The sequence below is a fragment of the Falco naumanni genome, chromosome 6, assembly GCF_017639655.2.
Source record: "Falco naumanni isolate bFalNau1 chromosome 6, bFalNau1.pat, whole genome shotgun sequence".
Taxonomy (NCBI): Eukaryota; Metazoa; Chordata; class Aves; order Falconiformes; family Falconidae; genus Falco; species Falco naumanni.
This window is the reverse complement of record NC_054059.1, coordinates 52,502,426-52,528,808: the sequence shown is the minus strand read 5'-3', so window position 1 is coordinate 52,528,808 and position 26,383 is coordinate 52,502,426. Positions and strand designations below refer to the sequence as shown.

The 26,383-nt window shown below is 45.7% G+C and overlaps 2 protein-coding genes across 3 annotated transcripts in view; both read left to right on the top strand.

The window, feature by feature from the left end:
* Positions 1-4,918, top strand: part of PEX7 (peroxisomal biogenesis factor 7) — a 50,424-nt gene extending 45,506 nt beyond the window's left edge. For both annotated transcript variants that reach the window (XM_040598067.1, XM_040598066.1), the window contains one exon: positions 2,289-4,918. In XM_040598067.1, coding sequence (XP_040454001.1) covers positions 2,289-2,357 — 69 coding nt within the window. In that variant the 3' untranslated portion in view covers positions 2,358-4,918. The remainder of the gene's footprint in view (positions 1-2,288) is intronic.
* Positions 4,919-9,548: 4,630 nt separating this feature from the next.
* SLC35D3 (solute carrier family 35 member D3) lies at positions 9,549-14,655 on the top strand. The gene is made up of 2 exons (XM_040599533.1): positions 9,549-10,014; positions 11,144-14,655. The coding sequence occupies exons 1-2, from the start codon at positions 9,579-9,581 to the stop codon at positions 11,971-11,973; spliced, it is 1,266 nt and encodes a 421-aa protein (XP_040455467.1). The 5' UTR covers positions 9,549-9,578; the 3' UTR covers positions 11,974-14,655.
* Positions 14,656-26,383: the final 11,728 nt, after the last annotated feature.

The window sequence follows — 26,383 nt, the reverse complement described above, 5'->3', positions numbered from 1 at the left end:
GACAGGTCGTAACAAAAAAGGCAAAATGAAAGGAGAAGACATTTTGCAAACTGATGCAGTAGCTGCATGAACAGGCACTTCTCTTTCTGCCAGAGTTCATTTTAGTCATTTGTATCTGGCGCAGTGATAATCTATGAGATACTGCAAAGGGGCAGGTAGCAGCTGTCCATCAGCTAATGCCGGCTGCTGTGCTGTTCACTTACAGTCGTCCTCTTTCTCTTACAGTCTTGGCTGTATTTTGGAGAAAGTACTACAGAGAAATGGAAATGTTACTGCATTTTGTAATGCTGTTCTGTGCTGCGGTGTCCCAGTTTCCCATACATATCTGTTTGCGGTTCTCTGCATGTGTGTTCTCATCAAGGTTTCTGGTATCAGTGTTCCATTATAGACTTCCTGCCGCACAGGAGAACTTGATAAACTGTTATTTGCTGTAGCTTTTAGTTTCCTTTTGTTTGCTGGTTATGTTGTCATCTTTCATGTACCATCATTAAGTCAATGAGTTGGGCAAATTACTGCAAGCGATCCTTTTCAAACTCCCTTTTAATATCCCCTGTTTATTTTTAGTGTTGCTAGATTAAACAGTTCTGTAACTATATTTGTTCAGAGGCTACTTCAAGGATGCTAATTACATTGATAACAGGTGGGAATTCCCATGGGATTTTTTTCTGAATGTTATCTCTGTTTCTTGGGGTTTTATGAAAGTGGAAAGTGTTGCCTGTAGAAATACAAATACTGATCCAGAGCTGTAGAGAGTATTAAAAAAAACTGTGCTTTTATGTGATTGCCAGTTTCTACACAGTGTTTAGTGGAGAACTCAGATTTTCTTTTTGGTATGATTTGGGGAACTGCAATGCAGCAGAACATTATATTACACAAAGCTCTATTATGTTGTATGAATAGGCAGACACGTTGTCAAGAGATTTTTTGATCCATTTAGATGTATATGGAAAGCACTTCAAATAACTAAGTAGAAGCAGCTAAGGAAGCAATAAAAATGAATAATAGTGCAGTATAGTAAACACAAAATGGGCTAATTATAGCCTGAAATCAAATATTGAAGTTGGATTTCCAAATTTTTAGTGTGCAGCTGTTCGTTCTGGCTCTAGAAGAGAACAGGAATTGTAGTCTGCAGCAGAAGGAAGCTTGTTGTGCAGAGGATCCAATACTGTATTCTTTGTGATCCCAACTGGAAAGGACATAAAGATAATGCAAGATGGATTCAGCCAGATTTACTGGCATATGTTTGTGGGGCTCATCAGCTTTTTCTCTTTAGCTCTCCTCTTTCTTCTTCCCTTTGCCTTAGTTCTTGTCTCCCACAATATTTTGTGAATGTATATTACAGGTCATCTACTTGAGTAATTGTCAGTGTGGTTAACCCTTTCACTGTGTTACAGACTCTAAAGTGCATTATCAGATGCTTTTCAAACCTAAAGCTTTCTGTAGCTGCCTTCTGTGAAATCTTACTTGTGAAAATCTTTTAATACTGTAGAATTAGGTTAACCTTCTGGTTTTGTGATTTTTAGGTTCAAGCCTGCATTTAGAATAGAACTTGGGACTTGCAATTCAAAAAAGTTTCAGTTATATTGGAATCAGCTGCTGGGTTTATAAGGTGCCACTGACAGAAGTGGCATCACTTCTTACCAGACTGTTGGGGTCTAGGGACTGCTTGAAGCAATACCACTACCCCCGATTCTCAACGCTCAGCAAATAGACAGTCTCTCTTCTCAACAAAAGACAATACAGTCATCTCACAGCTTATCTGTGTGAAACTGAAGTTCTGGCTTAATTCTTCAAGAAACTTCTCCATCATTTTGGTCAATTTCTTTTTCCATTCCTCAGCTCTCCATTAGGAAAAGGTGTATAAGAATTTCCCATACCTGGAAATATAAGAAAGTCGTTCAGATTTGGTCATTAAGTGTTTAACTATCGTCATAAAGGGTCCTGAGACCCTGCAAAGAGAAGAAACACCACAAGGTCTGGACTTTTGTGCGTCCTTCATTTCATTCTCAGTTATATTCTTGAGACTATTTGGACCAATCACTTGAGGCCCAAAGGTTCCCCGCTTTCCTCATGGAGAGTATGAAAAATAGGAGATTCTTAATTTTTATGCATCTCAGTAAAGTTAAGACAAAGCTTTAAAAACCAAACCAAATTGCATTATTATATAATTTTGAAGAATTGTAAATCAGCATTAACTCCACAATATGCATTAATTTCTTGTAAGTTCCTTCTGGTTTTGTGGAGATGACACATATAAAGGATCTAAATAGATTTTGTTTGCTTTGTAGGTGGTGGACTGTGCTTGGGATGAACTAGTCAAGATCTATACTCCATCGTGTCTGGCAGTTCCTGTCTAGAGAAAAAGTGGATTGGACCCACCAGGAACCTTTCTGTCTTCCCCCATGACCAGACTTGTGCTGAATTGTCAACTGTGTCACTAATCTTAGTGTCTCTGTTTAGGTAAAACTCTGTCTGAACAGAATGTTATGCACTTAAGCACGTGGAGATTTTAGGGCTTGGTTTACTGTACCAGTAAAACGTTCAACAGCTACTGAATGGCTGAAGAGTTACCATAGCAGATACAAGCTGGTGTCTTTAGAGCAGGATCACCAACACAGTTTTGTGATCTGTCTGGCTAATGAGAGCAGAAGCCTGAATCCTCTTGATCCTTACAAAGAATAAAAGTAACTGGCAGTGTATTTTGAGATAATGTCGCTGTAGAAAAGAAGAGGAAAAGAGCATCTTTTCACTGTAAAGTACTGTAAAGTCAACTGAGGTTTGTACCACTTGGATGCATTTATATTTATATGTTTTGCTGTGGCTCACTTTGCATTATGTTCTTGTGCAATATGATGAATACTCTTGATAGACAGTAAATGTCATACTTTATAGCCAGCTGATTCATTTGACCATTTTGATTGCCACTTCACAAAGATAATAAAGATTAGTTTAATATGTTTTTTCAGTTAGATGTCCTTGAGTAAAACAGTTGATGAAGTCATGTAGAAAGATAGTCTGATATTAGAGAAAACGCTTAGGAAAAAATGAAATACAGACAACACCAATTGCGTCACAATCCTCAGGATTTAGAGATCAGGCAACCAGCTCTCCTATTGGACTTGTCTTCTGTTTTCACTTAGAAAGTTTTTCCAAGAGGTAGAAGAGGAATGTGGCCATATATTCAGTGTTTCTGGAGCTCTGACAGCCTGGCCAAAGTGAAAGCTGATGTCCAGACCAGTTGAACCTACATACGTGCAGAGTAACTGCATGGTATAAGCATAGCAAGCAGATCCAGCATGGGCAAGCTATTGCACTTAGAAGAATAAGCCAAACATGTTATGGGTATGTTGAGTACTTTGACTCCTCAGCTCACATGCTGGTATTTTTATCTGAGTTTTTCTGGGGCAAGTAGAGATGTTCAGGTTTTACGCCTCTCCAGTCTCCTTTGAATACTCTTTCGGGATCCAGCTGCGTGAGGCTTCTCTCTCGGTTTCCTGCTAGCTTTTTGGGTTTGGCGTTGGGGTTTTTTATTTGGGTGTTTTGTTTTCTTTTTTTTATTTTACCTTAAAGCTGTCTCCCTTCTGCTGTTACCCCATATCAACAAGCTTTACCATCAAAAGACTGCAGGTCAGGTCTTTGCAGATCTCTGGTCAGGCTTTCATAGTCTTCTGTTAATGAATTGCTGTACATTTCTGGGCTGTACCACTCGTATATCAAGCAACAGCAGACACTGCCAGATCTACTGGATGCGTTGAAGAAGTGAAAGAATTCAGAAGAGCTAAGACCTGCAAGTTGCAAGGAAAGACTGATTGTGCTGTTTTGGAGCATGTAGCCACAGGGAGATGAGCATGTATTGATTTGGTGTTAGGGCAAGACTAAGAAACCCTCTTCTGCAACATGAGAATCTGGAACCTGGTAGGATCTAAGATTTTTCTGGGTCACTGCAAACTGACTCCAGAATGCCATCTTCTCAAGCTGAATGAAAAAGTAGGGTTTTGGGGTTTTTTTTATTTTTGTTTTTTTGTGACAGTGTGCTGCACCAAATTCCATATATTTACTGTGCTTTAATTATGTGTGCTGAGGAATGATGCAACGATAAAGCTGTGCTGCATACAGCTTTCAGCAATATCGTGGACCATAAAATCTAATTTTAGGCATTAAAATTGATTATTTCAGCTTTAATAGTTACTCCACCCTTCTGCTTTATCTCTTTTTTTCTGCTTAGATTGCCACTTACTTGTCTGAGTGAGTGGAACATTTTGGTGGGAGTATGTATTTTATATGCATGTTTCTGGGGGGAGGGATTGAGGGAGAAGGACATTCTAAATGCTGCCATAGCCTATCAATGGAAGGTCAAATGTAGAAAACCTAGCACAGCAGGGGCAGGAATTCTGACCACACACACTCAACATGTGGATTAAACCTTTTCTAAACTACCTTCTCTCCCCTCGTGTCCTGATTAGCGTCAGTGCTGAGGGTTGCTGTGTCTGGATTTAATTCTCTTGAAAAACGAGTGGACCCAGAAGATGCACAGAGTAAATAAAAATTGTGGCCTTTAATCTTCCTGCTTGATCTTTGAATGGAGGGAACGTGCTGTAACATTTCTGCATTGTAACAGAAAAAGTTGTTGCTGATTCTTAATTCTCAGGGAATGGTTGCTATAGTTGTTGTAAAGAAATACTTTTTATTTTATGACCATAATACTAGCTTCTCTTTTTTTTTCAATTTACTGAAACAGATCTTTAACAACAACAGTCTTAAATATGTAAAGTGTTCTCCTTTTAAACTTGCTTCTGTGGAAGATTTTGTTTTACGGGAGCTCATAGATTTCTCCTTGGTTCAGGAAATATATTGATTACTCATGTTCTGAAGGAGTGGATTTGCAATTCTACAGTGCTATTAAATTAATTGCACACAATATCTTTGGCTACACTCTTTTGTTCACTTCCCAAATTAAGAAACGTTGGTCAAAAAGTAAATGCAGTGAAAGATACTGAGAGTATCTTTTAAGAAAAGAGTATCATTATCATCATCATGGTTTATGTCTTGTATGAATACTGGGAAATAGTCACATTTTTCCTTTGTACTTTTAGAGACTATACGCAACTTTGCCTAGCTGTATGTCAGCATTTTGATAAAGGAAAGCTATTTTAAATAGTTGTGTCTGCTTGTGCAGACTACGTGTCAGTGATGAACTGCCAAGTGCAGTGCTGGCCTCAGATTTTGCTGCATAGGCGTGGGTGTACTAAGCCTTTCAGTAGTACTGCTCAGTTTTGAATGTGCTCAAGGTCATGTGATGGGGAATGGATGTAACTGCACAATGCTTCCCCTATATACTTCATAGTTGCATTAGGCCCTGATTAAAGCAAACTGTCCATTAAACATTTTAGATAGATCTTTACCATTTTCATCCAAGAAACCATTTAAAAAAATGATGTGCTTAGGAATTTGACATCAATTTGCTCCACACACTGGTTTGTTTTCGTTTTTTTTCTCATACCCATGTTATTATTCGTAGGTGAAATGCAGAACTGAGCATAATTTGTATCGGAGGATTAAAGTTAAAGCATCATAATCATCTCATTACTGTAAGGAACCACAGAGCTATCCATTACTACGATCTATGCCCCACTGCTAGGTCAAAATTTTTTAACAATCAACTTATGAACTGAGCACTGTCTCTGGGCAAAAGAACAGCAGGTGTGAGGGAAGCTCCTTCACTGCAGTGTTAGCTCAGATGGTGTCTCTCTGTTGCTTTTTCCAACTCCTTCCCGGTGAAGTGCAGGAGAACTCTTCTGAGTGTGGAATGGTGGAGAGGCAGTGGGAGACTAGTACTGGGCCTGGCCTGAATCAATGTTGAGAAGGGGGTGGTTTGGCAAGGGGCAGCACCTTCCCCTCCTCCTCCCCTTGCTTTGTATGGGCAATATTAGGAGTACCATGAGAAATGTTGCAAGAGAAGCTGGCCTTGCAACACAGGTGAGTTCCAAGAGATAGGATATGGCACCTGGGACACACGCTCAAGTTCCCAAATTCAGTGTTAGTGCAGCCTCACGTCGTGAGTGCTGAGTGCAGTTCTGGGCCCCACAATTTAAGAAGGATGTGAAGGTCCTTGAATGCATCCAGAGGGCTGAAAAGCTGGTGAAGGGGCTGCGAAGAATGCCCTGTGAGGAGCAGCTAAGGAGTTAGGGCTTGTCTATTTTGGAGAAAAGGAGGCTGAGGGGCGACCTTACTGCTCTCTGCAGCTTCCTGAGGAGGGGACATGGAGAAGGAGGTCCTGAGCTCTTCTACCTGGGATCTGGTGCTAGGACATGTGGGAATGGTTCAAAGCTGCACCAGGGGAGGTTTAGACTGAACACTAGGAAGTATTTCTTTACCAAGAGGATGGTCAGACACTGGAACAGGCTTCCTAGTGAGGTGGTCGATGCCCCAGGCCTGTCAGCATTTAAGAGGCATTTGGACAATGGCCTTAATAACATGCTTCAACTTGTTGTCAGGCAGTTGGGCTAGATGATCATTGGAGGTCCTTTCCAACTGAACTGTTCTACTTTATTCGATTTTTTATCCTTCTGATACACTTATTTTTCCGTTTCAATCAGGGCACTATTTAGCCCCCAAAGCAGGCTTGCAGCCTGATCCTCTGCAATGTTAGAGACTCACTTCTCTAGTGATAATTTCACTGGTGAGGGGACAAGACTGCTTCTTCCGGAGGTTATGCTTAGGTGGAGTCCCAATTACTGCAGTATTTCCAGAAAGCATGATTAGATTTTTTTCCATCTGCACTTGTCAGAAGAACCTTTTCTTTCTCCCATGTGCAAACACTGTCACAGTGATCTGCCCGTTCCTTTAAATTGTGCTGTGTGTGGGCTTGGGATGAGTCCAACTGGAGGCTGGTGTAGATGCATTGGCACAGTTCTTCAGTGCATTTTGAAGCCAGACTTGATCTCCACTAAGTTTGAATGAGCGTATCAGCCTTTGTATGCCTTAATATTTCAAGCCACTTAACTGTGAGTTTACATTTTATGCTGCAGTGCAGCTGCTGAAGTGGGTGAAGGCCCCTGAGGGGGAGTGCCCCATGACACCAGGGAGGTGGCCACAGGTGGCATCTCATTTTGCCTAAAAACTTCTGGGTTTCAGTGCATGCTTTCTTCCCACCCTGAGTTAGCAAAGATTAAACTTCAAAGTAGCCTGATTGCATCTGTGGCTTTTGTGACTGAGGTAACCTGAGAAATTCAGATCGGTGTTACTCTCACCTTTTAAAAGGAGGCATACTCACAGTCCTGGGTTTTTTTGTTTTCCAGTGGTTTAATGGTAATCAGTGGATTACCAATCAATAAAAATGTAAGTACTTGAATATTATTAAAACTAAAGATTTGCATGTAAAAAGAAGATGAAAATACAACTGCCTTGGTAAGAACCAGAGAGAGAACAAAATGGAAAATCAACTGTCGTGGAAAATAACTAAGTAACACTTAAAAGGGAAAAAGGCAGTGTAAAATGGTAAGTATGAGGAGAATCTTCCCATAGATTCTGTAAAGATGAAAAAGAGGTGAAAAAGGAAAAGAGAGGCTGCAGTTTTGAGCCAGGTGAGGAGAATCCTCCCGTAGATTCTGTAAAGATGAGAAAGAGATGAAGGAGGAAAAGAGCAGCTGCAGTTTTGAGTCAGGTGAGTATTACTGTGGTCCTTATGAAGTCAGTCTTGTTCCTCCATTAATGTCAGGGTCTGTAATGGGAATGGGGAAAGGAAGGAAGGTGAGAAAATACCAGGCAAGTGAGAACAGTAGCTTTACAAAAAAATGAATAAATTGAAGATGGAAAAATAAAAGGCAGGCAAGCTGGAGACAGCCCCTGGTGGGAAAGATTATTTATCAGGGAACACAATGTTAAAAAGTAGAAGGGAGGACTACTGTGTCTGCACCAGTGACAGGCAGACCTGTGGGTTTGCTGCCACTCCTCCATATTAGCGTGGTCATTCCGTGCACACTTGCTTGCCTGGCAGCCCTAACACCTGCACTGCTCTGGCTGAGAGCTGTGGGTGTGAGCACCTTCCTGCAAGTGCTGCAGGTCTCACCCAAACACTGAGCTGTACCAGAGTTTCCAGGGTAGTGACTGGGGAGAAGTATAGCTGGCTTTGGAAGCTGGATGTGTCTATGACATCTATGAACTGAACTAAGAGCAAGATGTAATATTTTTCTGCACAAATCGCACAGAAAATGCTTGTGCCTTTTTGATACTGCTGACACGCATGCTGTGCTTGTGCTGAATTCCGTATAAGCCCACCAGAACTGGCAATCCTTGTCAGGATCTGGTCCACTCTTTTTATGGTAAGTCTTCCAAAAACAAGCTCTGGGTGCCAAGCATGCCATTTTCCCCCAAGCTGGTTCTTTCTAACGCTGTTACTGTGGAGCAGGAGGAGGCTCGTTTTGTTTAAAATAATGATTTCGCCAATCTCCTATTGATGGTGGAAGGTAGTCTTACTGAGAGCGACCTGACGTGTATGATGTTAGGAGAAGGCTCAAGATTATAAGGCAGCTCTGAATAAAAGTGTAATTTTTCATTCCCTGATGTTGTCTGGCACTGCAGGAGGCTGGCAGAGGGCTGGTTGTCCAAGAGAGCGGCTTTGGCTTTTCCTCGGAGTGGAGGTGGTCCACCCCGGTCTCCTGTCGAAACCTACACCCGGCAAGTGGAGGGAAGGGATGAGCTTATTTAAACTTCACCAGGCTTTAAAACGTCACTTTCGAAGGCGCTGGGTGATTACCAATTTTCAGTGACTTTTCAAGGAGAGTCCCCCTGCTAGAAACAGGCTCTCCCCGCTTTCTGAGCGGTGGTTCCCGTCCCCCCGCCGTTCCCCGCACAGAAGGGGCTCCCCTTGGCGAGCGGGCGGGCGAGCCGGGGGCGGCGGGGGGACCCGGCACCCCAGCGCGGCGAGGCCGGGGGGCGGCAGGAGGGGTGCCGCCGGGGGGCTCGGCGGGTGCTTTCCCCTGGGAGGCCGTGCGCTTCTGGGGAGGGAAAAGCGGCCCTGCCTGCTTGTGCAGGCGTGGGGGGTCGCAGTGACCGCCGCTCCGGGAGACGCGGGGGTCCTGCCGGTATCCCACGTGATTTCGGGCCGGCCGCGCTCCGGTGCTGCGGGGCGCCGCGCTTGTCCGTCCCTCGGGCTGGAAGTGCCGCCGCCCGCCCCGCCGGCGCCCGGTCGTGCTTGCGAGGGCTTGGGGGCGGCGAGGGGACCTTCCCAGCTCCGCCGAGCCGGGGCGCGCTCCGGGGGACACCGCGGGGGCAAGCGGGGGTGACACCGGGGGCGAGGGCGGCGGGATGAGGGGAGACACCCATAGCGGCGGCGGAGATGCACCGGGGATAGTGGGGGGACACGCCGGGGGCGGCGGCGGGGAGGGGACAGGAGGGGCGGGGAGGAGGGGGGACTCGTCGGGGGCGGCGGCCGCCCTGCCGGGAGCGCGTCCTGCCTCCGCCCGCCCCCTGCCTCCGCCCGTCCCCGTCCCCCCTCGCCGCCGCCGCCGCCGCCGCGGCGGGTGGCCGGGCGGGCGGCAGTGCCGCGGGCCCCGGCGGCGGGGCCGTGCGCCGAGAGGATGGGCCGGTGGCGGGGCCGGGCGCGGGGCGTCGCGGTGGCCGTGGCGCACGGGCTGTGCTCGGGCTCGCTGAACATCCTGCTGAAGTTCCTGCTGGCCCGCTACCACTTCGCCTTCCTGACGCTGCTGCAGTGCCTGAGCAGCGCGGCGGCGGCGCTGGGGCTGGAGGCGCTGCGGCGGCGGGGGCTGGCGGCGCTGCCGCCCTTCGGGCCCCGCCTGGCGCGCCCCTTCGCCGCCGTGGCTGCCCTGGCCACGCTGCAGTCCACCCTCACGCTCTGGTCGCTGCGCGGCCTCAGCCTCCCCATGTACGTCGTCTTCAAGCGCTGCCTGCCCCTCGTCACCCTCCTCACCGGCGCCCTGGTGCTCCGCGACGGCATGCCCTCGCCCGGCGTCCTCGTCGCCGTCCTCATCACCACCTGCGGCGCCGCGCTGGCCGGTGAGTGCGACCGCACAGGAGCGACAGGACAGGACCGGACGGGGCGGACGGCCACGCCGCGGCGCGCCCCGACGGCGGCGCCGCCTCTGCACCGGCAGCCTCCGCCGCTCCGGCTGGGCTTCGGGACGGGACGGGACGGGGCGGGCAGCGGCACCCCGGGGGGAAGGAGCCGGGGATACGGGGCCAGGCAGCCCGGGGGGGCAGCTGCCGCCCCACTGGGGCAGGCTCAGGCTTGCCGGGGTGGTTGCGGCCCCGCTGCGGCCGGTACAACCTTACGGAGATAGATGCATCCTTAATGGGGGTCGGTGCACACCTATGGGAGTAGGTGCAAGCTTAGTGCAACCCTACCAGGGAAGGTGCAACCCGATGGAGGGAGGTGTGGTCCTACGGGAGGGGGGTGCAACCTTACAGGGGTAGATGTAGTATTCCGGGGGCAACTTCTGCCCTGTGGGGGCAACTGCAGCCCTGCTGGGCTAAGTGCAACCTTACAGGGATAGGTGCACGCTCAGGGGCCAGCTGCAGCCCTGTGCGGCCAGGGGCCCTACCTGTGCTGATTTCCAGCCAAGATGTATGTGGGGTGGGAGGCAAAGCTGGCTCTGTGTGGCCCAGCTACACTTCTGGGTTGGGGGCTGCCCCAGGGAATGGAGCGCACACACACACACACACACACACACGACGAGTGGTTTAACCCGCAGAGAAACCTGACAGGGGTCTCAGCAGGGAGGCTGGTGCTGCGGGACCCCCCATGGCTTGGCTTTGCTGGGAGGAGCAGGAGGGCAGAAGGAGGGCGGGGGGGGCTGACACGCACCCGTGCTGGCAAGACGGTGCCCAGGGTTGCTGTGTGTATGTGCCGTTTCTGCTGCAAATCTCCTATAGTGGCTTTGCAAAGGGGAGAATGCAGTCTGATTTTGCCTGTGGGATTTAGGGGGAGAGTGAAAGACATTCAGAAGGTTTGCAGCATGCAGAAGAGGTAACTGTGTCCACCCTTGGGACAAGTGTGACAAATCCTATGAGTTATGGAAACTGCACTGCTGCCTGTTTCCTAAATATCCCCCAGTCCAAAACAGTGCACTCTTTCTGTCTCGCATGCAGAAACCGTGTTTGTGTCTTTCTGTGACTCTCCCAACAGGAGCTGGTGACCTGACTGGGGATGCTATGGGCTATGTGACAGGCGTGCTGGCCGTGCTGATACACGCTGCCTACCTGGTGCTCATTCAGAAGACCAGTGTAGATAGTGAATATGGACCCCTGACAGCACAGTATGCCATCGCTGTTTCAGCCACTCCTTTTCTCATCATTTGCTCCTTTGCCAGCATGGATTCCATCAATGTCTGGTCTTTCCCAGGGTGGAAGGACCCTGCCATGGTATGCATCTTTATTGCTTGCGTCCTGATTAGCTGTGCCATGAACTTTACCACCCTTCACTGCACTTACATTAACTCAGCTGTGACCACCAGCTTCGTAGGGGTGGTGAAGAGCATAGCAACCATCACGGTGGGCATGGTGGCATTCAATGATGTGGAGCCCACAAAGTTATTTATAGCTGGTGTTGTGGTCAACACCTTGGGGTCTGTCATTTACTGTGTGGCCAAGTACATTGAGACCAGGCGGCAGAGCAATTATGAGGACCTGGAGAAAGAAGCTAGAGAAGAGGAGGGGGAAAGGCAGGCTGGGGACCAAGCACTATTTGCGATGGAGGCAATTTCCCAGGAGAAGGGAACTGAGGAAGCAGCAGTGGAAAGATCAGCCATGGGGGACAGCCAGAGTGGAGAGAAAGAGAAGGATGGCACTGAGAAACCTGCCAAGGGACCGGCGGTCCAGGGAGAAGCCACCGGCACACAAGAAGTGAACAGGAGCTTGCTGAAGGATGCCTATCTTGGAGTATGGAGGTTGGTGAGGGGTGCTAATTATATAAAGAAGGATTATTTGATAGAAAATGAAGAACTACCAAACCCTTAAAAAGCAGGTTTGAAAACCTATTGCTTGAGGACAGACACCTGGTTCTCTGTACAGGGGGAAAGGCAGAGCATACATTTCCACATCAGTACTGATGGATAAATCCACATCACGTAGGATGACTTTACCTCATTGTCAAAAAGCAGAAGGTCAGAGTTTGCTCATGCTTTGAGCTTGCTTTCAGCTGCTTTCAGTACATCAATTTAGACCCACCACAGTTAAACGTGCTGAGTCCTCTGCTGTGGACACAGAGAGGGTTGGGTAATGGGAAGTCATGGGGTGCTTGAGCAGCAGCCTGGGCTACAAGGGACATCAGTACCACTGAGCTGGTCAGCAGTGCCAGTGGCACAGCATTGGCCTTGTAGCTTAGCTCGTGTCTGGAGCCTTGTGACTTTAACACCATTGGGAGGCTCTGTTGATGTGCTTCCATTTCTCTATCTGTCCAGTTTAGGTACTCTGTAGAAATATATGCCTACAATATATAAGATCCTCTTAACTGTACTTCTATGTGCTCCTCTGTGTCAATAGAATTGCAACAGAGCTAGAGGTTGTGCCACTTCAATTATATTGGTGTAAAATCACCCTCTTATCTGAAGAACTGAAACTCTCCCTGATTCGGCGGCCAGGCTGCGCCTTGGACCTGGTTTACATTGGGTGGTTTGTGTCTTCAGTAGAATTACTTTTGTCTTGTGCTGGTGTACCTGAAAGCAGAATCAGATCTGAACTTCTGAGAAACTTTGGTTAGCAAAAGGTTGTTTTTCTATGAGCTTTAACCACATGTGGCATTGGGAATATTAGCTCGACCCAAATAAAAGAGTTGGGAAAGGTTGGTATTGTATTGATTTGATTTGAGAGGGCTGTAAAAAATTAGGGATACAGTCTGTGCCTTGTGCTATCCCCTCCTTGTACCCTAAAGCTGGGTGAATCAGAGCCTGACCTGGAACATAGGCATCCTCTCCATCTCCCTCTCTAAGGAGTACAGGCTGATAGCAGAACTGGGGACTCCATCTCTCTGGGATTCCCAGGGGTGCTTTTGCAGGACAGTTTTGCTGTATCCTGGTGATGTGCTGGGACACAGTTTTGTGTGTATCAGCCCCCACTGTCCCTGCGCTGTGGTGTCCAGTGGAAGAAAATGTGGGCAGGCAGGCAGGAGCTGCAATGTGCTCCTGGCACATCCCGCAGCTGAGCACTCGTGGGCCAGGGTGCTTGGTGTACTCAGCAGCGAGACGTCCTGGCTTTGGTGGAAGCTGCTCCCCTGTGCCCAGACCATCCCCGCTCGGGTGCTCCTGTGGGAAGCAGGAAGCAGGTGCTCCAGCAAAGCCTCTACTGGGTGTGCTAATGTTTTGTACCACATACATTTAACGGCAAACACTGGGGAAACAGATGTTTGAGTATTTCTTAGCCTGGGGATACCCTTCCGGTAGGTGCGAGTCTTTGGGTCAAGCCTTTGATCAGAACTAGGCAGAGGAGAGATTTGACTCTGAGTCTTCCTCAGGTGCCCGAGCCATCAGGCCATCTTGACCACAGGCTGAAGCAAGCTGTTATCATCTCCCAAAAAAATGAACCAAGTGGTTTTTTGTTGTTATTGTTATTGCTATTGTTGTTGTAATTATTATTAATTTATTAAGCCACTGAACTGAAAATCAATTATTCCCACAGCCCTAATTAATCAGTGCCTAGCCCAATACTTTCTCAAGCCAAGGCAGCATTAGCCTCACAGCGCGTTCAGCACTGAAATCTGAAATGAGCAATTTAGCCAGCAGGGAATATCTGCAAAACTGATCTCTGGGGGAGCTTTAGATTCTTGTCAATAAATGCAGGCAGAAACATGGGTGCGACAGTATGTTTTCTGAGTGAGTGCGTAAGTTGGGTGACCTGTTATCACCCCATGAGTTTTGAAAGAGATGGCTATAAAGACATTCAGGCTAAAAGCCTGTAGCTGCTGAGCTGGGGGATGGGGCATGGAGATTTGTACATCACACATTATGTATAGCTAGTGTTTAAGAGTCGAGAGATACTGGCTATATGCCAAAACACGTTTACTTTCTGTTCAAGCTCCATATGGCACCTTTTCCAATAAAAGCACTATTTATTGTTTATAGGCTAATGTAATAGGGGTTTTGTTAGTTTTTCAAATGCATCCTAGACTAAAGAAGTTTGTGCCTATGACTTATAGTTCCAGTATTACTGAACTCATTACAATATTGAACTGCATTGTAATCGTACAGATGGCTGAAGAGAAACTCACATTTCTGGTCTGTCCTCACTGTGCTCAGTGTTTTCTGTCCACAAGAAATGCGGATCTTTTTACCACCTGGATGCCAGTCTTAGATCTCGTAGTGTACACTTGCTATAGAAAGCTCTCCCCCTGGACTCTTGTTGCAGGACTTTTTCCTGGGGGAGTTCAATGTTTTGCCACTTAACTGTTGTTGAAGTATTAGTAGAAACTTGCGGAAATTCCAACAGCTTTGACTGTTAAAAAAGCTGCTGTTACGATGTTGTACATTTGCATGTATAGTTGAAATGTGATTATATTGTATTCTGTTTATACCTGTAAATTCCCTAAATTAAAATGGGAATTTGGCAAATGCAGTCCAATTTTTCAGTAGCAGAGACTGTCACACAATAAAATAAAAATACTGCCTCGAGCTGAGGTATTTTAATAGGATCAGCCGAAGACTGAAGAATGAGATGTGGGAATAAAATGCACTGCTTTCCAAAAGCCTTCTGGTTTTCTTATTGTTGCTACCCCGGGATGCTCATTTTTGGTTCATTTATGGTTATTCTTGAGCCTTTATATCACCCAAATTTCCTTAACGTGTGACCGCACACTATAAATACTGTCATAAACAGAGAGACTGAGGACGGACAAAGGAACACAGGAATCTGCTGTGGCTGAGTCCTCTGTACAGCTTGAAGTTTCTGTGGTTCTCAGCAATGATTTCTTTGGTTACGTATTTAAGATGTTTTAGTGTCACTAGCCTAACTGCTGTAACTTTAAATAAAAATAAGATGATGCTTGTTATTAATAGTTAGATTATAAGATCATTCCATTATTAGAGGACTTAATATTGATTTTATTTTACAATGTTAGGAATTTGTATTACCAGCTATGTCACGTGGCAACCCTAAGAGCTGACTTGAGCATCACTTTTTACCTGTTTGCTTCGGATGAAAGGTGTGTGATGCACCTGTGGCTGAAACTGGGATGCACCAGACACCGGGGCTGGCGGTTATCGCAGAATTCATCTTAGAGTTCCACACAAATGTGCCCGCAGGACAGTTTAGAGAAAGAAACCGTCTGTGTTCCAGGATAATGAATGAACCTAATGCACAATGACTGCTTTGAGAATAAACGTTAATTTCAGTGTCAACACATCATCCAGTAACACCTGCTCTAGCACTACTGCATACGCACGCACATGCACGCACACACGAGTATGCATGCAACAGGAAGACAAAAGCCAGACTGTCTGTCTTTTCTAAGATACATTATTTTCTCAAAGAAAATAAAGAGAGGCCAGATTATTCGGAGACAGAGACAGTTAAAATCTCTAAGGATAATTTAAAAATTTGCATACATCACTGACAAACTGATCTTGCATTTGCCATCACTTCCAGAGGGAAAGTGGACAGCAACCTACAAAAAAGCAGGTGACAGTGAAAGAGATTTTACAGTTTATTAAGCAACACTTTACAGCCCTGTGTATGTCTGGGGATAGTTTATCACCAGTGCTTAACAGCCTCACGTAATTTGATTACATCTGTTTGCTCCAGGCAAAGGCTTCAGTAGGCAGAAAGGTGCAAAGCCCTTCAGCTCTCCTCTCTAAATTAACATCTGAACGTTTTGCTGCTTGTCATGGTTAAGGTTAACACCACAGATTCCTGTCCCCTTGCCCTCTCTACCTGTGTTCCATACAATTTCACATATCACTTTGAGGTTTCTTTTGTGGGTTTTTAACACGCAGCTGCTAAGTGCAGTGCAGGCAATCAACTCTGCTTCTCAATTAGCTGCTATATTCATGCTTCGGTAGGTTATTGGAGGTCATCAGGAGGCTTTTCACTTCAGCATGGCTCCTGTCGGGAATTGGTGAGCATGCACATGCCCTCCTCTCTCTTCCCTTGTTCCTGATGTATTTCCCAAATCTTGTTTCCAGTGTCCAGCCTGAAAACCTCTGCCAGTGGCGGAGAACTTGCCACAGAGGCTTCTGCTGTATTTTTTTTTTCCTTCTTTTTTCTAGAAGGGCAGGGAGGGGATGGACTGGCAGGATCTTGTGTGCCCAGATTGCTTCTTGTACTTTTGTGCGCTTTTCTGCACACCAGCTCCCTGCTTACCAACTCCCTATATAGTTCAGCCGTGGCTGCGTACCAGCTTCTTGTGGAGTGGGGCCAGGGCTGCGTACCAGCATCCTGCAGAGCTGGGCTGTGTGCAGGACGGATAGGCACGAGGGCGCTCGCTCTGCCAGCCCACCGGTACCCACACCTCCTGGTCATGCACACCAGTGTGGGTATTTATTATATGCATAAAACCAGAAGGAGATTTTTTCACAGTAAAGAGCATTTTGAGTAATAGAGCTATAAACCTGAAAAGGGGTTGCCATCATTGTTGCTGTTGAGCCAGGCTGATTTTTATTTTTAGGTTTAATGCTAAGCATTGTGTTTGCATAGAGAGAGACTGCCTGAGATGAAAGCTGGGGTTAGAGAGCATGAAAACACTTGTCGAAAGGTACACGGGATTGGGATTAGAATGAATGGGAAAAAAATGAGAGTTGCAAATTAGGATGGATGGGGAAAATGGGAGAGGTTGCAGAAAAGGAAAATGTTCTTACATGGAAAGAAATAGTCACAGCATCAGAAACCCAGGGCCAAACAGTGCAATGAGTCTGCAGAGAATGCACCTGAACCTGGGGCCCTGGAAGAGCAATACACATGAAGGAGAGAGACAGAGTGAACAACCTGGCTGGGGGGAAGACGCATGGACCTGCTCTTTGTCATCCCGTGATCTTTTCTCACTGGACAGATTGCTCTGGGGACATTAATTGTGTTGATAAGTTTGTCCTTTATCAAATAAAAACAATGTCAGTTCTGTTCTCAGAATTACACCTGGTTTTTATTAGGTGCCATTGATTTTGTTCCTGACAAAACAAGGCAGATTTCAACAATTTTTTAACAGAATTCAGGATTTCTTTAAAAAAGAGTGGTGACTGGTAAGGTCACAGACTATTTCTTAACTGACACAGGGGCCAAATGAGAGAGTATAAAGAGCTGGAACTGGTCATGATAGTAAACCAGTCAGGTTTACTGGCTGCTGTAAATACTGAGTATCATCATTAAATAAAAAACAGCTACAGGGCACTGTGTATATCACCATTTATGCCTGTGTATTGAATTGGCTTAATTCAGTGAATTTTCGGTCTTCAAAGTATCTCTGTAAATCTGTCCCTATGGTCTGTCCCATTCCAAACCATGTATTTTCCTTTCTGGTTGTCACAGCACTAGCTGACCTGGGCTGTGAAGGGGAGAGAGGTTCCCTCTGTCCGTGCACCTTCTTGAGTAAGTGAACATTCAGTGGCACAGAAAAGGTCCAGCAACATGTTATTACAAACGTAAGAAAAGAAAAGCAACTAAATATGTCCTTATCACAGTTTTACAGGAAAAAAATTGCATTTCCTCAAGCATAGCAGCTGACAGGCCACTAGGTCTGAATATTCATTGAACACCACAAGGCAGATGTACATACAATACACCACAACTGACACTGCACAGTCACACAATTTTGGCCCTGGGATTTACAATATTTTCTGAAACAGAAGAGACTGGAATGCATTTGCTTGGCATCTTGGAAGAAATGGCTTAACTTAGGAAAGTTGAGGTGCAGGTCTCTGTGAAGAGCTCCTCTCCAAAGAAGCATCTCTGCCAAGCTAGCAGCACATTTCAGGATTCCTGAGGCAGGGTTGGACTTTCAAAATTGCTCAACTGTTTTGGTTTTTTGTTTGTTTTTTTTTTTGTTTTTTTTTTTTTTTTATTAATAACAGTTAAGCATTAGAAGAATGTAATATCTGTAATATCTGGTCATATCCTGGTGTGCTTTTTCGGTGCTGAACTCTTCTGAACCACTGGAATGTTGCAGTGGCTTGATCAAACCAAGGCTAATCATGCTGCATCCAGCTCTCTCATCCAACATGACCAGAGCAGGGTTTTTTTTGTGTTTGGAGGATCTATTTAACAGTGATTAAATATACTTCTATACACTTAAAGCTCTTTTATAGAATCAGCTGCTCCAAGTATTCAACACTGCAGTTCAAGAAAGATACTAAGCAATAGCTAGCTACTGAAAAGCATCTTGGTTTCATGCGTATGTATCGCACAAAAGTTGTTTGCTCTGGTTTAGCATGTTTTCCTTTAACACACGGAAGATGAAAACAACAGCCAGAACCAGCTTTTCAACAGAAGATTTTGCAGTAGGAGTTCTGGTTATTTGCTATCAAAGCTTTAGACTTTCCTCAGTTTTATTTACTTCAGTGCCTTTCCTCAAAACTTGCAAATTTTGGTCTTGACTGAGCTTTGGTGTTGGTTTGGCACCATTCTTTTTTTATTCTCTTTCTGCAGACTTCACCTTTGCCTGTCCCCTGTGGCGAGTCAGGTAGGGCACAGCCTGGGCCTGGGCCTGGCACGTACCCTGTGAGTCCTCGTCAGGGGAATCAAAGCGGCAGCCAGCAGACGGAAAGCATCAAATCCCACTCTCCTGGACAAAGGCAAGGACACACTGTTCTGTGATTGAGCTTCATTTATACTGATTTATACTCATAGTGAACAAGCACAGTGAGCAAGACCATCAGAGCCAAGGAGGCTTCACTGCATCCCTGCATTCAAAGCATGGGTTCAAACTGGAGATTATTTCTTGGTGGAGCTCCTCTTGGTGCTATGTATAGGTCCAACTTGCTGGCACGGAAATTGGTGAACTTTGAAGACTCAGGCTGCTGTGTGAACGCAGATTCCCAGGTGGCAATGTAGAGCAGTCACTGCAACACCTTCCCGGCTGCTGTCACCCGTGCTCTCATTCAGTAGTCCTTGCCTTCATACCAAAACGTGTAAGAATATGTCTATTTTGTGCCTTGACCAAGCCCTCATTCAGTAGGACACAAACCTGAATGAGAGCATTTTGCTCAGTATTGGCTGCTGTTTCACTTCCCCAACCTGAGGAGAGGGTTAGAGGTGGGTTTTGGGGTTACTTCACTGTCCCACCAAGCAGAGGTCTGTGCTTGAGGAGCTAACACTCACAGTTCCAGCAATGCAAAGTCAAAGAAACACCTCCTCCACCCAAATCCATTTACTCGCATTGCTGTGGCAAGACGAACAATGGTAAAAGCACCTGCTGCACGAGAAGGGAGTTGCATGTGCCACTGGGTTGCGTAGCACAGCCGTGCCACTGGCCAAGGGGTCACCAGCAGCCAGGGCTGTGCCAACACTCTCGAACCAGCACAGCTGTAACTGCAGAGGCTTCGGAGAGCAGCTCTTGCCACTAATGCTGCGTGGGTGAGCGTCAGTCAGGGGTTTGCCCCTTTCCCAGAGCATCTTGGAGCTGGCACGCTGCAGCTGGCTCAGAACCCTCCCCGCACAGCCTAACAGGTCAGCTCAGGTGTTCAGTAGCATCGTGGTGAGGGAGGGAAATGGTACAAATTTTACCTGTGGAATCCAGGCAAGCTATTACCAGAGTAGAAATAGTTCCTTTATTATGTTGGGGTTTTATTTCCCCCAGTCACATCTCTCTATATATTTCTGAAAGGAAAAATGCAAATCCACAAATAGTTTTTTTAGAAGAAGAGATTTATTTCAGAAGCAAGTTCCTGCAGGCAATACAGCGCTGGCTGAGCTTGCAAAATAATTCAATGTATGGAACTGATTAGTTAGCGGCTGCCTTATTTTCATTGCCTCCGAAGTGGCTGGGAAAACGAAGATGTGAAGGTAAGGACTGTAATAAAGAATGAGCTCTGTAAAGCAGCTTTGCTACAGTGAACCTTCGAACCCATTTGAAAATGTCAGGGATTCAGCATTATTCTTGAGCTGACTTAACAAACAAATCTGGAATCTATACACTTGAGCCTTAGAATAAAAAATGCCATAAATTCAATCTCCTGCAAGATGAGGGGTGGCCAGCTGATTCCCATGGTGCAGGCGGCACTGATATGCCCCTGCTATCAGCGCACTCTGCTGCAGTGGGATATCTAATTTAGGTAAGTGCATTTCCAGCATTAGGGTGCATGAAGTCTGACTGTGGGTGTCTGCCAGAAGAGACACACAAGATCAATTTTGCAGATTCACGCAGAAAACTGCTCTCATTTTAACTAAAATGCTAAGCTTGAGTAATAATATAAGAGTATTATAAACTATTAAGAAAGAAGGAAAGCCAAGGGAAGCAAAAAAACTAGAGTCCCATGAACACATTTCCGAAGATTTACAGTGCTGTTGCTCTGCATTTTTCAGTGAGAATAATGAATAAATTGAGTACTAAAGCGATGGACATAGATAATTTGGATTGCTTTAAATCCAATGTCACTGTCTGATTCAAATGTAGGTGCAGGCAGCCCATGAGGTGCTTCAGCAGGAGCTACCAGGGTCTGAGCCATCGGCATCCCAGTGCACCACAGCACTTTCAGGAACACACAGCTGGCTGGAGCAGCCCCCCATCCATGGCACACAGGGACCTGGAAGGCTGGAAATAAACACAAGTGCTGCCTCTTTCTGTTCGAGGATGCCTTTGCGTATCTGGCTGAAATGTAAAACTTCACAACCATTTCACATTCAGGGTCCTGTTTGCTGCCCTCTTTCCCTCAGGGGCAAATCTCTCCCTACCCACATATTCTTGTGACAATGCCTAAACTGGCATTCGCATTGCAGTATTGCCAGAAAAGCAAAGCAAGCTAGGAGCGTTGGGTTGTGGGTTTTTTTGGACCACAGCCTTCAGGCTAATTTAGTCATCTTTGTTCCTGCTAACTTGCTTTCTTAAAGACTGGTGAGGGTTTGGGTGAACTGCTCTGTGCACTTTTGGCTTGTCTGATACGTGAAATATAGATTAAATGATCCACCAAAGCTGGTACTTTTGTTACAACATTTGTGACAGGAGCTGCTGTGTTCCAGGGCTGGTGTGTACATTTAAATGAAGTCCATTAGACTTGGGCTGTAGCCAAGTGTTTCATTGCGGGGCTCTTTTCAACTGTAAACAGAACTGCGTGCCCTCTGAAATTGTGCGGTCGCTTGCTTTTGCAGGAGGAGGTATGAGTATTTGGGGGTTTCATCCATTGATTTGTACTGTGGGTTAATTCTGTAGATTTGGTGAGATCAATGTGCTTCAGTAAAAGTAAAGAGCCTTTTCTCTTCTGTTACATTGGCATGGTCCCATAATGCCAATGAAATTGATCGGGAAGAAGTTGGATCAGGACAAATAGGTCCCTCATGAGCTGTAAGCATCTCTCCCGGTCAGGAAACAATTGACATAAAGCTGCAGAGCTGTCTGCTGTGGCAGCAGAGAGAAGCACAAAAAAGCTCCTGTGAAGGCAGTGTGATTTGCTGTACCTGTCACAGGGGCTGCTGAGGTGTTGGTATCTGTCTTGTTACAATTTCCCGTGTTGTGGAGCAGGTTCCCGTGGGAATTGTTCTCCACCTGCATTTAGGGATGTTGAATGGAGAGCTTTTTACTGGCTATTTTTTCTCTTGATGCTAAACAGTTTGCTGTCATTTTGTCATTAGTTAAGGTTTTCACCCCGTTCCCTGTGTCCAGCCACAGACTCTACTCTGGGAGATGCTTGCCTCTTGAGTTCAGATGCAGTCTGCAAATTGTGGATCTGCTACCTGGCAAAATTCAGGACAAGGAATGTTTGATGCAGGAAATGGGGAGTGGACGAGCTCTTTGGGGGCTAAAAAGTTCCTCCAGCAATGGCAGATCCACTTGAGGATATAACTGCCCTTCTCCTCCTTCCAACTGCCCAGTGACAGGCTCTCTCCATCTCAGCCACAGGCTTCCTTGTAGCAAGTCCTGAATAAACAGTGTATGGAGCTGCGGGACTGAAAACTTCACTGCATAATGGGGAGGGAAAAAACTATAACTTAGAAAAGAATATCCATTTCTTAAATTTTAATTTAATTTTTATTAAATATTTAGTAAAGTGAAAAATTGCTTACGCACTAAAATTAGCTTCTCTATTTGTACTACAGCTGTGCCTAGACATCCTGATGTATGTCTACTGTGCTAGATATACCCTGTGAATTCCTGGACAGTGTTACACACTAGTAGAAGCAATGTGAGTATTAGACCCTCAGCTGCGACCAACCCTGAACTGCTGAGCTTTCCATGTTATCTGACATGCCATCTAGCTACACTTTTCACTTCTGTCTGTTACCACTCCCGCATGGTGATCAACAATAAATAAAACACACAGGTAAAAGGATGCAGAAAGGAGCTGTCCTGCCTTGGCAGGAGGAAGATTATGATCATATTTCTGTAATTCTAGAAATGTTTGTGATTACAGAAATTACAGAAATCTATGATTTCCATTAGATCCTAGCTCAGTTAAGCTGTTCTGCATTAGCAATCAGCAAGCTCGGCAGACTATGGGTAGCGTGGTTTTGTACAATATTTGCTTCGGTTGTACAAATGGTCCTTTGGGTGACCACATGTAGCTGTCAACTCTGTCTCAAACAGCAAGGGGCTAAAATCACTAAATAACACAGTCCATGAACCGACTTTAAGCGCTGCTTCTTTTACTTTTTTGATCCCTACAAAGAAGTCCAGCGGTGCAAAACTGTTAATTGTTTGAATTAATTTTGACTTGGTTTGGTACCTTCAAAGTGAAGAACTGGACATTGGAAAGCTGACAGACTAAAGGCAGAACATTAATATTGGCATTAATTGGCTTTAAGAAGGAACATCTCAAATTAAAATAACTGTTAGTTGAAGATCTGAAATGGTTAATCCTTAGTTCAACTAAAAGTTACATTCTTCTGTTATTTACTGTTCTGCTGCATTTCACACTGTCAAATCTTGCACCATTGGCAGGGCAGGGCTGGTCTTGCACCATTGGCCCTTCGGCAGTATCTACACTGCAAGTGGTACAGAGTGACTGTGCCCATGTTATATGACTATGCAGTGCCACCAAGGGCAGACTGGCCTTGTCTGCACTTGGCCCTGAGTTTTCTCTGGGTCTCATGGCCCTCAGGCAAAACTATCATTTTCATTGTGGCTTTTTTTTCAAGTAGAATTAGGTGATATAATGTGAAGACTGTGCTGTAGCTCTGGGTTCAAAACAAATAGAAATGCCCTCCACCCAGGAGGCAGTAGAATGGTGGCACTTGATGCCAAAGTATGTACTGAGAGCTAAAAGTTTACTTTATGACATAGGTATGTGGAAGAGAACTCCACAGAGGGTTAGTAAATATGGAAAACTACACATAGGTCAGGAAGTCCTCTGAGATGGAAATATGTTGTCTGGAGAGTATTCAGAGGAGGATGTACCATGCACAGCCGCCTGTTCTGATCCCAAGTACCTGTTTATGGTGCTGCTGAGGATGGGATACCAGGGAAGATGGACCTTTGGTGTGATCCAGTATGGACATTTGTACGTTCTCTCTAATGCCTTCTCTAGGAACAAAACCTGTAAAGGTTTCCTCAAGGTATCCTCCATCTTCAAAGGTCTTATAAAACCTGTTCTTCAGCAACTTACTTACTCCCTCTGCCCCTGATCCTTATTTTAAGAAATGTGCTTACCTACTGTTAATTTCTTTGTTGCACTCTGGCTTGGGTTTTATCCTCTGCTGTGCCAAAATAAAAACCACTCCTGCATGCTGACTCAGCATGGTTAGAAGTAAACAAAGATCCTTGCAAAGACCATTGTGTTCTGGTGAACTTGTTCACCAGCACTCACTGCTTTCAAGTGTATGCCCTGCTGGAATCCCCCACCTCCTCAGCTATTAAGCACTGCAGTAGTTACAAGCAGACATATAATAAGGACGATGGGCTGTGCCCACTTACACCATCTTCCTAAGAGAATACCCCGTAAGTGAATGATGTACCTGCTCCAACCCCCTCAAGGAGCTACTAGACATCCCCCAGTTTACAAGCACAACATGGAGCTGTGTCAATAGATAGTCATCAACACCTCCATTTTACTAGTCCCACCCATCATGTCTACAATACACTTGCCCAGAATTGGACTGGTGACTTGCTGTGCAACACTGAGCAGTAGCTTGCAGCTGTAGGAGGTAACAGTCCTATATGCTTCCCCTTTGTGTATCCCCATTTGTTTTCTGCTCTCACATCATTTGCAGGCACCAGCTGTTTGCATTGCATGATGGAAGAGATGTACTTGTGTTTCAGGATAATTTGTGACACAAAGAATACTCAGAAGTTGCTCAAAGTCATAATCTGGATGATGGATCTAGCTGGATCTTACGTGTGGCAGCAAAGGACAGTTTTAAAACAGCAAAATCCTATAACAAATTTTACATACATGAGCTTTTAATGACAATACAGCCCAGAGCCAAGTGCTTCCAATAGTCTGTAAGTCCTGATGCCCAGACTTTTGAAGGCCTAGCCTTGATCTAGCCAGGCTTAAGGCTGTACTAAATCAAAACTTCCTTAATTGTTCTTCTGCTCTGGTTTTCCCTAGTGATGAGCCTACATTTGGTGACTCAAGGATAGTTTGGTCTCTGGTAAGACACACAGAGCCCAGTACCAGTCTACAAGTACTCTGTTTTCAGAAATTTCCCGGCTGATGAGGCCTGTTTGCGGACCCAGTGATGGAAAACTTGCCTGTGCCATGTGCTGCAGATGCATGTTCAGGCACCACATTTACACTGTGGGTGCTCAGCCCAGGAGTATGTCATTCAGATAAGCCATGGCTGCGTGTGTGCAGAAGGTAAGCAGAGGCATGGCTCTAGGCTGAAAGATACTCCTGGGCTCTGCAGTCAACTATGGCTGACTGAAATCTGTAACTGCATCTCTGAAATAATCCCAAGAGTGCAATAGCAAAATGCGTCCATTGATTTTTATATTTAACAATTTAATCTGAAGACTAACACTTGATCTGATTTGAAATGACTGAATTCAATGACAATTGGATTCACATGGCTGGAAGGTCTGTTAAAGCACCACAAGCTGAACACATGCAGGGCTGAACTTTCCAAAGGCACAAAACAAACAGTGTTACAAAGACACGTGGCCGTAGATGGCAAAACTTGATTTTCATTGCTCTTTCCCCTGTGTAGCTCTCCACCCCTACATTAAGGTGACCAGCCCCTCCCAGGGGCCAAAGGTATGTATGTATGCTGAGTAGGTGAGCCACAGACTTTCCTGAGCTATGTGTAGCCAACAGGCCTGCAAAAAGCAGGATGGGGGTAGTCGTGTGTTGCACCTAAGACCTGATCTCAGGAGCTGAACCCTGCACCCTCTGGCTGCACCAGCCAGCTCAGAGCTCAAGAGTTGTCTCCTGTGCCTCACAGATTGCTGACAGTCACAGCCACCACAGTCATGTTGTAACTGCTGTGGCAAGGAGACCAGAGCACACCCAAGAACAAGCCAACATGTGCTACTTTGGTGCAGGATCGTAGGTTGCTTCAGCAGCTGAGCAAATACCTGTTCCCACTGGTAATCTTAATTCTGGTCCCTTTCCTGAAGCCAAGGATCTCAGATGGTTCAGCTCCTCATCCATCTCTCCATGGCTGCCCAGATTAGATACGCCACTACAGTCCTCACCAAAGAGCAAGGTGATGGTGGGACCTGGTCTGGGTCTTACTGGCCAAGGTTGGATGTAGAGGTGGAAACTGATAGTACATCTGAAGTGCTTTAGGTGGTTGGTGGTCTGACTGAAGCGGTTTCATGTTTGGCCAGTGGCAGAAGATCAATGACTATGGACTTCAGAGACAGCAAGCAGCTGAGGAGTATTTCTGTAAACACCTGGACATGTGTGTGTGTTTCTCCTTGGGCATGTAGCTGGTTTTTTTGCCTCGTGCTTTTGCAGTAAATGCACAAAGGTTTAATTTTGTAAAACAACTGACACACCACCAAGTGGATTATACCAACTTTATGCAGTGGAAGGGCTCAGGAATACAGTCTTGTGGACTGATAATATTTAGAATTTGCATCCCAGAAGTACCTGGAGGACACAGACAAAACCAGGACCCTATTGTGATAGGCTCTGCTTATACAAAAGAGAGTCTCTGCCCAAAGACTTTGCAATCAAAATAAAATGTGGAGTGATTCTCTGCAATTGTATGTGCTACTAGAAGATAAAATTGCATCAAGTGCATAATAAAATTGCTCACAGTTCACAAACCTGTCAGGGCAGATAGATAGCATTGCCTCATCTAATATGGGTTTCCATCCGTGGGTAACCTCTTATTAGTAAAACGCATTATGCAA

Excerpts from the sequence above, each read along its gene's own strand:
- SLC35D3 (XM_040599533.1), top strand. The coding sequence starts at position 9,579 with ATGGGCCGGTGGCGGGGCCGGGCGCGGGGCGTCGCGGTGGCCGTGGCG. Across the intron at positions 10,015-11,143 it reads CTGCGGCGCCGCGCTGGCCG|GAGCTGGTGACCTGACTGGG; the intron begins GTGAGTGCGACC and ends CTCTCCCAACAG.